Here is a 14893-nt window from a genome sequence, read left to right on the forward strand (position 1 = left end):
GGAACTGCTAAGGCTCAGGAACAAGTTCTCCAGTGGAAGCCTGTATAAAGTGCTGCCTGAATTTCTGATAAGGCTCCTGTGGATTAGGAGTTTAGCATGCGCTGATGACTATAGTAATTTGCTTGTATCATGTAAGTGATAACTAGATATTAATATTACTCTGTTTTTTTGCATGTTCTCTAATCATGCTGCTACATTTCACAGTTTGTACGACTTCCCTATGATAGGTTAATAAAAATTACCTTAAAAAGGCATAACAGTTAGGAATAAAGTTGGAGTACTTTTGTGGAGCCTACACATCACCATATATTGTTGGATGTCCCTTGATTAGTATAATCATTATGCCGGCACAGCTTCTTCTGCCAAATCTTTTCCACTGCAGGGTCTGACTGAAGGGAATTTCTTAATGCTTCTTCCTTCATCCCCCCATTTCTCTTGTTCCCTTCCTTTAAATTATTCTTCTCTTTCTCACTTTATCTTGCTACATCTCTTGACACTTGCTCTCTCTTTCTCATGTCCCTTTGCTCTCTCATTGGGAGTTGCAGTCAGGCGGATTAACATACTCTGGCAGGAAATGCAAGCAAGCCATACACACACACGTGCACACACACACAGCTTTGTGTGAGCCACTGAGAGAATCTGGTGAGTGCACATACATATGCATGACTGCACAGTCATCCAGTAGTGTGATGGAATGGCTGCCTATATGTATAGAACTGTACTCTGTACAATACAAAACAGGATAAATGGACAGAGAAGAGAAATGTCTTCATGCAAAGACCATTGAGGTCATTAATTTATACATAGGTAACAATTTCTAAGCATAAGAATTTTACAATAATTTACTGTTGAATTTATAAACCCATTAGACTGTGTGTGTGTGTGTGTGTGTGTGTGTGTGCGCAAAAGAGAAAGAAGGGAAATAGACATGTATTTTGGAGCATCTGAAGGGATGTACAGCGGCACTGTCATCCACTGGACTAGTTCCTCAGGCCCTGTCAGGGTCGAGTGGAGCTCCTGCCATAACACACTGCATCTCAATATTACATGAAGCAGCTTTCCGGTCCAATGCACACTAAAGCACATGCACACACACACCCACACAAATGCACGCACACATACACAGAGTTACCCAGTCAGCCTTGAGCTGTTATAGCCCACAGCGTCACCAACACCCAACACCTCTACCACATCACATGTGCAGTCTTCCTCTCTTACCCACATTCATACACTTATACCATCTGCAGCTGCAGCCAATAAGAAGCATGCACATCTACTATTGTGGCCTGCTGTCATGAGAAAGATACGTACAGCTTGTTTCTCATGAACATGAAGTAAGTGCTGTCTCCCACATATCTCTCTGATGATTCCATAAAAGCGCAGGCATCTACGCACTCCCTGAGACCACACGAACTGCTGTGGTTTTTTAGCCCATACTCTTGTGGAGCAAATGCATTATCTAAAATATTTAACAATAAGGACTTCCTACACTCTGTATGCTGGCAGCCACATTTCAAATTGCTTATAACAGACAGAGTGTGTTGGCTGCGTGTGAGAGTGCAGTGTGTGTAGCCCTCTCTTTCAGGCCAAGGCCAGGGGGAGCCAGAAGGTCCAGCTGTCCCTACCTCTGCTGTCCCACCATCTTCCAGGCAAGCAGCCAGTGGCTTAGAGAGACCCACACGCCCGTAAACCTCGACTACACCTGCAGCAAGCTGCTCCCTGGCACATAGGAGGCCATGACCCCCAACACGTGCTCTCATTCATTCTGAATTGTACAAGCCCATTCCCATACTTGTAAGCTAAGAACGAAAAGTTGCCCTTCACTGCTACGGACGAAGACAATAGCAAATTAAGAAAAGAAAGAGAAATATGAACAACTGACTTTACTTCATACAAACTACAGACAACGTCCAAAGCAAAGACAAATTTGTACAGTCAGCATTATCATGCCAACAAGGGTGAGACCTGGCGTCCAATCAGCTAGAAGCTTTTTGAATCTATGAACAAAAATAGTTAAAGCAAAAAACATGCCTTGTTTGACTAGGGCTGCATTACCTCTATGATATCTGCATTGGTCCTGCTTTCATGAGGCTCGTTGTATTCTGTGTACTTGAGCAGCACTTTGTCCATGTCGGTGCTGGCGTACTGAAAGAGCTTGTTGGAGTGGTTGAAGATGATGAGGGCAATCTCACAGTCACACAACACACTCAGCTCATAGGCCTTTTTCATTAGGCCAAACTTGCGCTTGGTGAACGTCACCTGCAGGAGAAAAAAGCGGAGAAGGAACAGATGTAAACGAGGATAATGGACAAAAGCAGAGGACACAAAGCAGAAGGGAAGGAATACACAAGAAATCATAAAAATAAATAAATAATATTTAAACATGTGCATACTTAATAATGGAATAATTACACATGTTTTTAGAAAAGCTTTACATTCTTCAAATGATTTCATCAGTTATCATCTGTCTAATTTCATTTATCTATTATTAGCACCCCTCCATATTACACTGATGCAACAATGAAAAAATATTAAGCCTGGTGCCCTTTGTTTCTTTTGTGTTCCCTGCAGGCACAAATCAAATTATTTCCAAGTTGTTTCCATAGGCACTAAATCTATACTCTTCAAATCAGACCCTTCTCCATCTGTACCTCCATGTAAATACAGAAACGTGTGCACACACACACACAAACCGAGACAGGCAGACACAGATGGAGTGCCACAAATAAAGCACTGTATTAACCATATTCCATCTGCTGAGATGCAGCACCCTTCTAAAGGCTCGCTTAAAACAATGGGACTAAAGACACACACACGCGTGCAAACAGACAAAAAAAACCCAAAAAAAAACGCAATATTCTTCCAAACATAATAATGCCCAGAAATTAAATGGAAACATTAGATTCGTTCCATCTTAATTCTTTTCATCTCCAATACAACTGCTTGACCATGAAAAAAAAAAGAAAAGAATTGTCTGTGGAAAAACAAAAAGACGATAGATGACTATGGTCATACTAGTGACATGAGAATATGACTTCTTTTTTTCTGAATAGAAGTTTTTAGATTTCATTAAGGGAAAATGTGATTTCTTAAATGTGAAACTTTGCACAAACAAGCGCATGATAATTGGTATCAAAAATAGACTTGCAGGTAACCAATAGCAACATAAGTAAGAAAAAAAAAAAATGTGTGCATTTGTGGCATGTGCTAGGAGCGAAGACCTGGTTCTTCTCACTTCTTCTTTCTTTCCAATTAACCTTCTATCTTTGAGCTTATCTGCTGATCTTTACACATCATGCTCTCACCTGCTATCTCTAGAGTCCTCACGTGTCTCTGCACATGCTTCTACATACATATGTCTCTATGAGTTTGTGTGTGGGGGTGTTGGGTGGGGGGATTGATTTTGACCAAATAGGATTTCTTCAAAAGTAAGACTAAAAAGGATTTTGTTTTTTATTTTTTTTATTCTTTTTAACATGCTGTTGCTGTGAATAAAAGAGATGTTGTAATAGGGAACTCATGGACCTTTGGATAAATGGAAAAAATAAAAATCAGTGTTCTGTACATGTGAGGGAAAAGTGAGCTGAGTAAAAGCTGAAAGCAGGCCAGTTAAGTATAGACACCTGGAACAGTCAGCATGTCACTGTGGGAGTCAATAAGACCTGATGGGATTTTGAAAACTGGAGAGGAAAGAAAAAAAAACTAATTATGTGGCTAAGAAGACAAAAAAATGAAAACACACTCTGCAACTCATTCCAACAGACTGGTGGTAAAATGGGGGAAAGTTCAGAAAACAGCAAGTGATTAGCTATTAAATAAAACAGATGGCATAATTCAGGACTGCAAAAAAAAATTAATAATGACTGCTAAATACAACAAACTGTATTTGTTTCATGTCAAGAGTAATAAAACCATTCAAACACGCACACGCACGCACGCACGCACACACACACACACACACACACACACACACACACACACACACACACACAAAGTGTGCCAAACTTCTCACCTGTCTGTTCCGTTCATCTGTGATTCGCTGGATCTGGATCTTTTTCCTCCCCATGTCTGCTGTGATTGGTGGGGTTGTGGTGGGGGCAGGGTGGAGCTCGTGATGAGATCAGATGGCAAAGGTTGTGGCCGTCCTGATGAGTGTACAGGGCCGCAAATGGCAACTAGGCGCCTGTCTTTCTCTCGCCCACACACTGTCCCTCACTCTCCCTGTCCCACCTGTCTGAAGCAGCTGGGTTCGTGATTCTTCCCCCACAGCGGAAAAAAGGAGTCTGTAAGTAAGGAAAGAGCGAGGCCTCCTGGCAGAGCCTTCAGTTCACGGTTTGCTTAGGCTGTAAATCATCCGCTCTGGGTCTGTACTGTGCTCCAATCCCACTCGAAAAAAAAATCTGATGATGATGGAGATGAAGATGATTATGATGATGATGAGTTATGGACCTAAAACAGAAGAGAGCAAAGAGTTAGACCAAGAAACAGGCATAGACACACACACACAATATACATATATATTACATTCTCACATTTAATGTTACATTTTAGTGTCTAACATTTAACAGACAAATATTCTTATCTGCAACTGCAAACAGATTATATATAAGTGGGCATGACATAAACCAGAAGAAAAAACCCAGTGACAGAAATGCCAGCACTGTCAGCATGGTCTTTGAACTAATATATCCTCCTAGTTCAGAACGTGCCCCAAGTAGAGACTGTTTTTAAATTCTGCTTGTACTGTTGAATTTTAATGGTACTATTTCCCAAATTCTAAGAAAAACTAGTAGCCTGACTTAAATCATCATGGACTGGGCCAGTCAGGCACTAAGGACTGCTAACAAGTTCAGGTTAATGAATGTGGTCTTTATTTGTCCTGTGAGCTTCATGAACGTAAAAACAAAATCCCTTCCCAACACACTTCTACAACCTCAATCAAATGGCCTGTGGAGCGGTCTGGCAAGCTTTTACAAAAGATGTATTTGTATCAGTTCAGAACACGTTGTCCATTCAGTTGGAATAACATACTCGTATTCGGTTACATCCCTAATCTGGAGGATTCTCTTTAGCCAACAATTTGAGATAATGTTTGGTCCTGTGCAAGAATAAAAATGAACTTAGAAAAAGCTGGGAATGTTTCCTGTGCTATGCAGTTGGCTATATAATGTATACAAAGAGGTATTAAAGATGATGGTGTCATTGATGTTCAGCTTGCCAGTGCAGGGATGATAAACACGCACCAGACAAAGCATAATTTAGGGCAGTGGTGTCTTAGTGGTTAAGGTTACATTGTTAAATGAGTTAAAATAGATAACCTCTGTCTGGACCTTAAGCATGGCCTCTAACTCTCAAGTGCTCAGCTGCTTCAGCAGATAAAAGGCTATACCGAATTGATGACAATGTAAAGCATGCATCCTTTTTTTTTTTTTTTTTTAAAGAATGCAAACTAGCTAAATGAATAGTCATACTACAAGCAGTATCGTAGATATTGAATTAACTTTACTTTAACCGTCAGATGTTTTCACAAAGCATCTGCAGACATTAGTTGGTTTACAAAGTGCAAATGAATAGAAGTCCATGCTACATTTAGTGTTGCATATAAAAATTTAGTTGACATGCTGGCTAATTAAGTTTTGTGCCCATATGCATGTTGTGGTTTAATATTCTGTATCAGTGCTGATGATTTGGTGAAATAGCCAATTAAGCTTCTAAATAGCTGAGAAAAGTGTGTAGTGGGGGGAAAAAAATGTACCATGCGATGAATTTCATCCATGACATATCTCAAGCAAAGGGAATAAAAAAGAGAGCAGGCAGCTACAATTAGCATTGCCAAATATGGAGTTCTTTAAAAAAAAATAAATGAAAAATAAATGTGACAAATGCTGTACTGTTTACATCAGACCTGCACCATTCAGTCAAATAAATAATTAAATAAATAGATCGTCTTGAATGCTATACTTGTTTAATTGCCTAATAAGCAGACAGAAAGCGTTCTTCAGATACCGGCCAAGGAAATGTGCGCTAGACTGCAGAATGAGCAGAGGGATGAGATGAAGAAAACGACACTCCTCTGGAGGTTTGCGTTTCCCTTGGAGCCGTTAGGGCAGAAGGAGGTGAGCTGTGCTGTATCAGCTTCATTAGAGACATCATAGCCACATGACTGAGCCTCGCCGACCTGCGGCAAAATACTGTATCCCTGCCTGGGCACGAGGCATGCGATTATAAACTGAGCCAACATGCAGGTCTGAAAGCAGACAGCAATACATCTTCATGACAACCAGCAGCAGTGGGAATGTGTACTGTATCTATTACGATATTAATTATAACGAACAATTCCGGTATCATCCGATGATGCCTTTCAAATGTTAGAACTGATAATCAAGCTTTCCAATTATCTCCTACTTCTCGTTCAGCAATCGCCTGGGCACTATACCCAGAAACATTACCCTTTGTACACAGCAGTTCAGATAAAAATAAAATACAGTGAAACAAGCACTAAGCACAGACGGCTGTGTGCGGGAGTCGGGACTTCCACAGTCAGCACATGTCTGAATGAATGGAAGCATGAATGAGCTTAATGCTACCTCAAAATAGACATGTGGGCTACGATAATTTTAAAACCTGCTATAACTATCTCCGCCTCAAAAAAAGGCCTTAAAATAGTGTTCTATATTTACACACAAATCCAGACTGCGTACACACTCGCATGACTGGAGACTGGAGCACACGCTCTACTACAGACGGCACGGCATGGAGCAAGTAGCATTTCCTCATCGTTACTTCAAAGGATGCCCTCTAGATTTAGTGGGAAAGCCTAGATTGAGAATTTAGCCTCAGTTAGAGAATTCCTCAAAGCTATATCCGGTCTAGCAATGAATTTCAGATGGATCACGGTAGATCAGAGGAGGATGAGCAGCTGGTTCACATTGGGAAGAATATCAGCTCAATCACTGACCAGCTGTTTAAGTAGCATTAATGAAGATTTGTATATCTATAAAAATAGTTGCAGTAAATAGATTGAATTTTTAAGAGAATTTTAGTACAGAGCTAGACTTTCGAGATAATTCCAAATTTAGTATTTGTTTTTTTTTTTAGATTATGCAAAGTGACAAGAGACTAGCACGATAGGAAATCTAGCAAAACAACATAACCTTTCCTTTTTTGTATTCTTTGGGGAAAAAACTTCACATCTGCATGTTAAATGGTGAACTTCCAGAGTGTAAATGCTCTAATTCAAGTAGTATGTTCGTGCTAGGAAATTCAAGATGTAGCACAACACTGAAAATGTACTATAACTGTAGAACAAAGCTGCACAGGGACACTAGTCACACTTTACATCTAAAAATTGGCATCGCAAACAGACTGCTCTAATGCACTTCAGTGTTGAGGAGTATCATACAGTAATTTACAGATGAGATATCTAAAATACTACTGCTAATAAATACGATAATCCAGCTCAAGTTGGCTCAGGGGCTGTAATAGTTTAACTAGCTGGTTTAGGATTAAGTAAAGCAGAGGGACAGGGAGATGTTTTAATAATCAAAATTATCTAGTTATGTATATAAATTATGTAGTTATGTATATTCCTCCATTCTGCCATGAGGGTACAGGTCTAGATTTTTGCTAAAAATAAATAAATAAATACACTAAAAGAAATTATTATTCTACATTATTTTCTAAATAAATGTTCAAATGGTTTAAAGTTGTAGAGATAAGAAAATTTTAGGTTTATTCAAAACAAACACACACACACACCTCAAGCTGATGGTTATTTTTGAAACAGTCCCTGTCGCTAGCTTGATTATTTCATTCTGTGGTGCAGAGTGGTTGGTGAATGTGACACCATCATATGTATTCATCCTCTGGAGAGATGTTTGTGGTGATCGTTCTTTCTCTGCGGCTAGAGAGTATGTGTTGAAAGGAAGAAAGGACTTGTCCAGCTTCAAAGGCACTGCTGCGTCAGACTGCGTGTTGGAATATGGGGCCAGCACACATGAAAAGCCTTCTTTATCTGGAAGCAGAGTCAGACACTAACCTTTAACCCTGGGAGTACAGAACAGACTGCTTCCCAGCTCTGATCTGAACCACTCAGGGCATGCACAAAACTGTTCCAGTGCACGATCGACTCAAAGCCAAAAGGAAAGCTGCATTCAGTAACATTTACACCAACCACTCGGTTCTTTTGAGTTATCAGAGAGGTTTTTTAATAAAGGTTCGTCAGACAGGACTTGGCATGGCAGATCTTAATGGAGTTCACCAGCCAAGACCATTTCTATGTTGACAGTAAAAGCCACAGTCTGAACTCTCAAAGTAAAGTAGATTGCAGTTGAGTGGAATCCGAGTTGATTTTGTGAAGAGACTGACTTTAAGTGTTGGGTTTCTCTAGAAGTTCAAAATTAGAGCAACACAGTGTATTTATTTAAACAAAAATTATATATATATATATATATGTTTAATTTTATATATATAAAGAGCAGGCAAAAGTGTTCTGAAGCAAGTTACAGTGCGAACTGTAAGCATACAACTTTCACACGAGCAGTTAAGCACAAAACAATGTTCTATCAGTGCACAATGACAGAATCCAGATACCCATTACATACATCACATACAATCAGCCATGACCTTCCTAATAACGTGAGAGTCCCCTTTGTGCCGCCAAAACAGCTCTGACCCTTCGAGGCATGGATTCTGCAAGACCTCTGAAAGTGTGCTGTGGTATCTGGCACCAAGCTGTTAGCAGCAGATCCTCTAAGTCCTGTAAATTGAGAGGTGGGGCCTCTATGGATCAGACTTGTTTGTCCAGCACATCCCACAGATGCTCAATTGGATTGAGATTTGGGGAATTTGGAGGAGATGTCAACACCTTTAACTCTTTGTCATATTCACACTGCCACTGCTTGCTTGCCTTCTTGCCATAATATATCCTGGCGTCATCTCTGTCCCAGACAAGCAATGCAACACTAATCCCGGCCATCCAAAAGATGTAAAAGAAAACATGATTCATTAGATCATGCCATTGTAGGTACTTTCAGTAGTGGACGGGTTTAGGTTTGGGCACTCTGACTGATCTGTGGCTATGCAGCACCATACATAGCAATCTGTGATGTACTGTGTGTCCTTTCTGTCATAGTCAGCATTAACATTTGTGCTACAGTAGCTCTTCTACGGGATTGGACCAGATGGACTAGCCTTTGTTCCCCATACATATCAATGAGACTTCAGCCCCCATAACCCTGTCCACCAGTTCACCGTTTGTCCTTCTTTAGACCACATTAGTTATGGACTGACCACTGCATACAAACTTTGGGGTTGCACTTAGGGTTGCTCAATTCCTTGCTTTCATGCTTCCTACTACCAACACTTCAACTCTGAGTACTGACTGTTCACTTGCTGCCTAATATAACCCACCCCTAGCCAGAAGCCAGTGTAACAACTGGAATGTTATTCCTTTCATCTGTAAGTGATTTTGATGTTGTGCCAGATTAATATCTAGACCAATATTACACTGAAGCACACAAAATAACCCAAACCCTTCTTTAAATTATGTATATAACATACACAGCAAAAAAGGATAAACTACATTTGAATGAAGACCACAGATATTCATATTTCATACTGTATGAAAACCAAAGTAGAAAAGCATTTGCTTGATCCATGAGAGATAGCGAGTTCCTGATGATGCCACAATGCTGAGGGCAAAAAAAAAAATAATAGAGATGTGGCTGTGGTCTATGGCACTGCTCGTTCATTGTCACTCACTGTGTCAATAACTAACCAAATGTGGGTGTATGTGAGTGCATGTATGCAGAAGAGGGTAGATGAAGTCATACATGTAGGAGCGAGTAGTGGAGTGGTTAGCCTATACCTTCCCAGCTTTAGCTATTTTGTGATGTGGAAAGCCGGTTAGAGGTTGGGAATTGGGAGAAGACCCAGAAGAACCACCACACAAATAAAAAAAAAAGAATAGTTGTATGTTTTACACAACTGACTCATTATTCTGATCTCAATGGTTGATTTATTAGTAACAATCTTCAACCCGCTTAAAACAAAACCCCCTTTTTATGGTGGTCATGTGAATAACTTGAGTTGCTTAAAGTGACGTCATGGCAATAAAATTAAACGGCTCCCTGCGTCTGATGTCATCAATTCCATTGTTCCAGACTATTAGGTTTTTGGTGCTGGAAAAGAGCTGATTAAGCTGAACGAAACCTGGCTCTTAATAGCTCTCTTGTAGTGTAAAAGCAAGGAATGGTTTGAGATTACTGAAAAAGAGCTAACATGTCTCTTGGATACAAACAGTTTAAGAGGAACACCTGTACATCTATTCATTCATGTAATTATCTAATCATACAATCGGGTAGCAGCACCGCAGATCTGCAGGAAATCATGCAGATCCAGGCCAGCAGTTTTAGGGAATGTTCACATTAACCATCAGAATTGGGGAAAAAAAAAGTGATCTCAGTGATTTTGTGAAAGTGACAGTGGAAAGATTGTTGATGCCAGACAGGCTGGTTTGAGTATTTCTACAACTGCTGATCTCCTGGGATTTTCACTCACAACAGTCTCTAGAGTTTACTCATCGTGTTGCAATAGGAAAAAACATCCAGTGAGCAACAGTTTTACAAATGGAAACACCTTGTTGATGAGAGGTGTCAAAGTCCAAACTGGTTCAAACTGACAGAAAGGATACGGTAACTCAGATAAACATTCTGTACAACTGTGGTGAGCAGAAAAGCATGTCAGAATGAACAACATGTTAAACTCTGAGGCAGATGGACTACAACAGCAGAAGACCATGGCATGAATCCATGGATGCAACCTGCCCTGTGTCAACAGTTCAGGATGGTGGAGGTGGTGTAATGGTGTGGGGAATGTTTTCTTGACACACTTTGGGTCTGATAATTCCAATCAATCATCGCTTGAATACCACAGACTATTTCAGTATTGTTGTTGAGCACGGGTATCCCTTCATGAGCACAACTTACACTTATCACAACTTATCTTCTAATGGCTACTTCCAGCATGATAATGCACCATGACACAAGGCAAAAGTAGTCTGAAACTGGTTTCATGAACACAAACATTTGTGCAATGTTCTTCAGTGGTCTTTCCAGCCACCACATCTGAATCCAGTAGAATACCTTTGGGATGTGGTAGAAAGGGAGAATTGCAGCATGAAAGTTCACCTGAAAAATCCTCTGAAATTGCCTGATGCAATCATGTCAAAATGGACCAGAATCTCTTCCATCATCTTAAAGAATCCATGCCATGGAAAACTGAAGCTAATTTGAGAGCAAAGGAAGGCCCTACTCAGTATTAGAATAATGTTCCAAATAAAGTGAGTTTAATGAGGTAAGTGTATAATGTACACAGAAACCCCAGTTGCTCAAAAGGCCCAAGCATGCGTATATGACGTGATAAACATGCAGAATGATGCAATAACCATATACGAAACTAAAGATCAATACAGATAAGATCAAATCTCCCAAATGATTTATAAAAGTATGTCAAACCAATGTTTAAGATTAAAACAATGCACAAAGCTGATAGTAGCATGCTAACCAGATAACACTAATGCACTGCCTAAAACACGCATTTCCTGAACAAAAAAAGGCATGCTGCTTGAGCTGGTCTTTGATTACAAGCTGTCTGTGGTGCTCTGTATATGTTGGAGATAGATTATTGCAAGCTATAAAGCTATAGGCCAATTAAAGTGTTGCCTGTTTAGGAGCCAGTGCCTCCTCATTTTGATGGCAGATACTCTTGTTCCACTGAGCTCTGTTTCTCTTCCTACACATGATGTTATCTATGCATAGGAAGCTTCAGCAATACTCATCACAGTAACAATAAAAATAACATCATTCAGCCCTAATCATAAGGTGCAAAAGATAATGGTATTCATTTTGTAATATTATTGACTCTGTAATAAACACTCCAGTCAAAACAGCTTTAAATGGCAGTGTTACGAAAACAGACTCCATACCGATAATATTTATTTAGCTGAAACAATCTTCAATATACTGAAGAAGTAATTAGACAATCAGTGAAATAATTACAGCTCTACATCTTTCACATACTTCTGCCTGAGAGGAACCTTATCAAACACAGTGCTGCTGCAATCCATCTTATGCTGACGTGCTCTGAAGCACCTAAGTTCCACTTGGATAAGCACAGAAGGCGCACATCCATGTGTGGGCATACGCCATTCTGTGCAACTGTGTGAGTGCGAGAACATGTAATCTCCTCTGCAGGGTGTGAGAGAGAGAGTCCAGTTTTGTCATCCCTGCCTGGAACTGAAGGCAGAGTAGCCTGGGGCTTAGAGATAAGAGCCAGCGCCTGGACTGGGACTGGATTCGGGCCAGAGCGGCACACAGAAATCCATCACCTTTGCAGCTTAGCACAGGATCCCCGTGTACTGAACAGCACAGTTGTCAGATGTTTAATTCAGCTGCTTGCAAAAGAGCTGCTTCACAAACAACACCCAAACCACAGCTTGTTCAATGACAGTCATCGACAGCCATATGGTGCCAGTGCTGGAACTGGTTAAAAAAAAAGAAAAAAAGAAAAAAAGAGTCAAAACTGACGCAAAAGCAGTGGAGCACAAAGAGCAAGCACAGGCTTCAGTGTTAGTGTATTGGGAAGATACAAGCTTGTATTGTGACTCTGGATACAGCTGGGTGAATATAAGATTTGCATTTTAGATTGTTACAGTAATTAACAAAATGTGGAACAAAACATTCTGTTAAATTGAGCTGCATCAGAGAAGGCTGTCTGACAAGACTCCTCTGTACTGATTATGTGACTAGCTTCAAAGCTACTGGCCCACATTCTGTCCAATAACACATTTATAGAGACTTAAACACATCCACAGAATATACAGGTGGTGGACAGTAATAGATGTATGAGGCCACAACTAAATTGCCTAGTTATCTGTCTTGCCAAGTTTGAGAACTTCTTTAAATTGTCAAGTGATTATTTTTAATGTCCTCAGCATGGAAGTTTTACATGGATTAAATAAATGAAACCTCTGTATTAAAAGAAGTGTACTGGAAATGTGAGGTTTGCTTATTCTTTACACCCACAAAATAATCACCACTCTTTACTATGTAAATACAGATCTACTCTCACTGCTGTAACAATGCCAGACAATTTTAGCAACTTGGTTAAATAATTATTTTAGGAAATAATTATTTATAATAATACTGTTTCATGAAAGAATCTGGCATGAAGGTACATTAAAATAGTACAGCCCATTTCAGTGATTTTGTTGTGGTTTATAGTTGCACTCGTACAAAAGCAAATGAAACACGACTATCTGAGCAAAAGATGCACTCGATCCCTCACAGTTAGATGACAGTCTAGAGCAGAACTTTATCGACTGAGCTGAGCTCTCTGTGTTTTAATTAGGAAAGGCCATCTGACTTCGTTTGACTTTTCGTTTGGTATTGACTTGTTTTGGGTCTGGAATTGAAGTGATCTCAGGTTGCTTTTGGCAGATCTGGCAAACACACCACTAAGAAAACATGGCCATACGTGGTCACTGAATTGACTTGGTGTGAATGGATATCCTTCTTTGTCTGTGTACTGCTTATAGGATCACTTATAGGATATAGTTGGATGTTAAGTCTGAACAGGGCCACCATGACCCGTATGTCTTGTGTTTCAACTTATCATGGTCAAATCACTGAACACAAACATAGCACGTCTTAGCACACAGCCCTTGAATATTTAAGCTTTATTTGAGAATGGACACCCTGAATCGAGCTGCTAATAACAAAGAAGGAACTGTTTATCTGAGTTCATTACTCTACAGAACCTTCATTCTAGCCTAACTGGGGCAGTGATGGCACTTGTGATGCCCTACGGGACTCTCTCCAGTGATTTACTCCAACCTTGGGTTGTACTGCCAGCACCAACTGCAGGATATTTTCAGCCTGTTGCCTCATGTTCCCTGACTGGCAGGCACTTGCTTACACCAACCTGGTCACTCAGCTGCTGACCACAGTCTACTGCCATTTTGTCTTTTCAGCTTACGCTCAAGTCCTGTTCACTGAATGGTGATTCTATAGTCTGGTGGTGGGTAACGTCGAGGGCCGTGATCGTATTTTTTTTACCGACACATAACGTGAGAGCTAAGCAACAAATCATATGAGGAACCTGATCTGTAAAGGGAGGGGGGGGCTACAATGCAAGGGCAGCATTTCTCCTGGCAGGACAGAGAGAGGCAGGATGGGAAGGGGGATGGGCTCTGATTCTCAGCTGCTACTGTCTAACCTTTCAACAGAGTAGACCAGCAAACTGTAACTTTCAGGCACCAGTAAGTGGGTGTCAAATCAATATAATAAAAAAAAAAGCAATAGCTTAAAACCTCAATGTCACTCTAGTTCAACAAACCCTAGTTCAATACTTGTGTGGCAGAAACTTATCATATTCTCAAAGACAGCAATTTCTACAATACACAACATACATTACGATATATAGATTTGCTAGCAATTTCCCTTGTTACATATTAGTGCTGAAAAATCATATATTTTATAATTATAAAATACCTTATATTTTATAATTAAATACTTAATTTAATACTTACAAATGTAAAAAATATTTTAATATTTTCCTATTTCAAAAGAAAACCTTTTGTATGTAATATAATTATTTTTTAAATATTTTAAATCTGTAAAATATTTTACTTTTTTCTATTTTCAAGAGTAAGAACAAAATATTAATAAAATTAAACGCTTTAGTCAATCTGTAATTTCTTGTAAATAATAATTATTATTATGAGAAGAAGAGATAAATAAAAATAAAAAGCATAATGTGATAATCTGGTTTTAACCAGAACTGTTTCTGCCCATCATATACTTTGACACTTCTACTTTACGAAAAAATAAAT

The 14893-nt window shown here is 39.6% G+C and overlaps 1 protein-coding gene across 10 annotated transcripts in view; it reads right to left on the bottom strand.

Moving 5' to 3' along the window:
• The window catches only part of mef2d (myocyte enhancer factor 2d), a 57246-nt gene that overhangs the window by 23085 nt on the left and 19268 nt on the right, over window positions 1-14893 (bottom strand). For all 10 annotated transcript variants that reach the window (XM_058391853.1, XM_058391835.1, XM_058391868.1 and 7 more), the window contains exons 2-3: window positions 4013-4449; window positions 2056-2259 (exon numbers count right to left, since the gene is read on the bottom strand). In XM_058391853.1, coding sequence (XP_058247836.1) covers window positions 2056-2259; window positions 4013-4066 — 258 coding nt within the window. In that variant the 5' untranslated portion in view covers window positions 4067-4449. The remainder of the gene's footprint in view (window positions 1-2055; window positions 2260-4012; window positions 4450-14893) is intronic.

This window comes from Hemibagrus wyckioides, linkage group LG01 (assembly GCF_019097595.1).
Source record: "Hemibagrus wyckioides isolate EC202008001 linkage group LG01, SWU_Hwy_1.0, whole genome shotgun sequence".
Lineage (NCBI taxonomy): Eukaryota > Metazoa > Chordata > Actinopteri > Siluriformes > Bagridae > Hemibagrus > Hemibagrus wyckioides.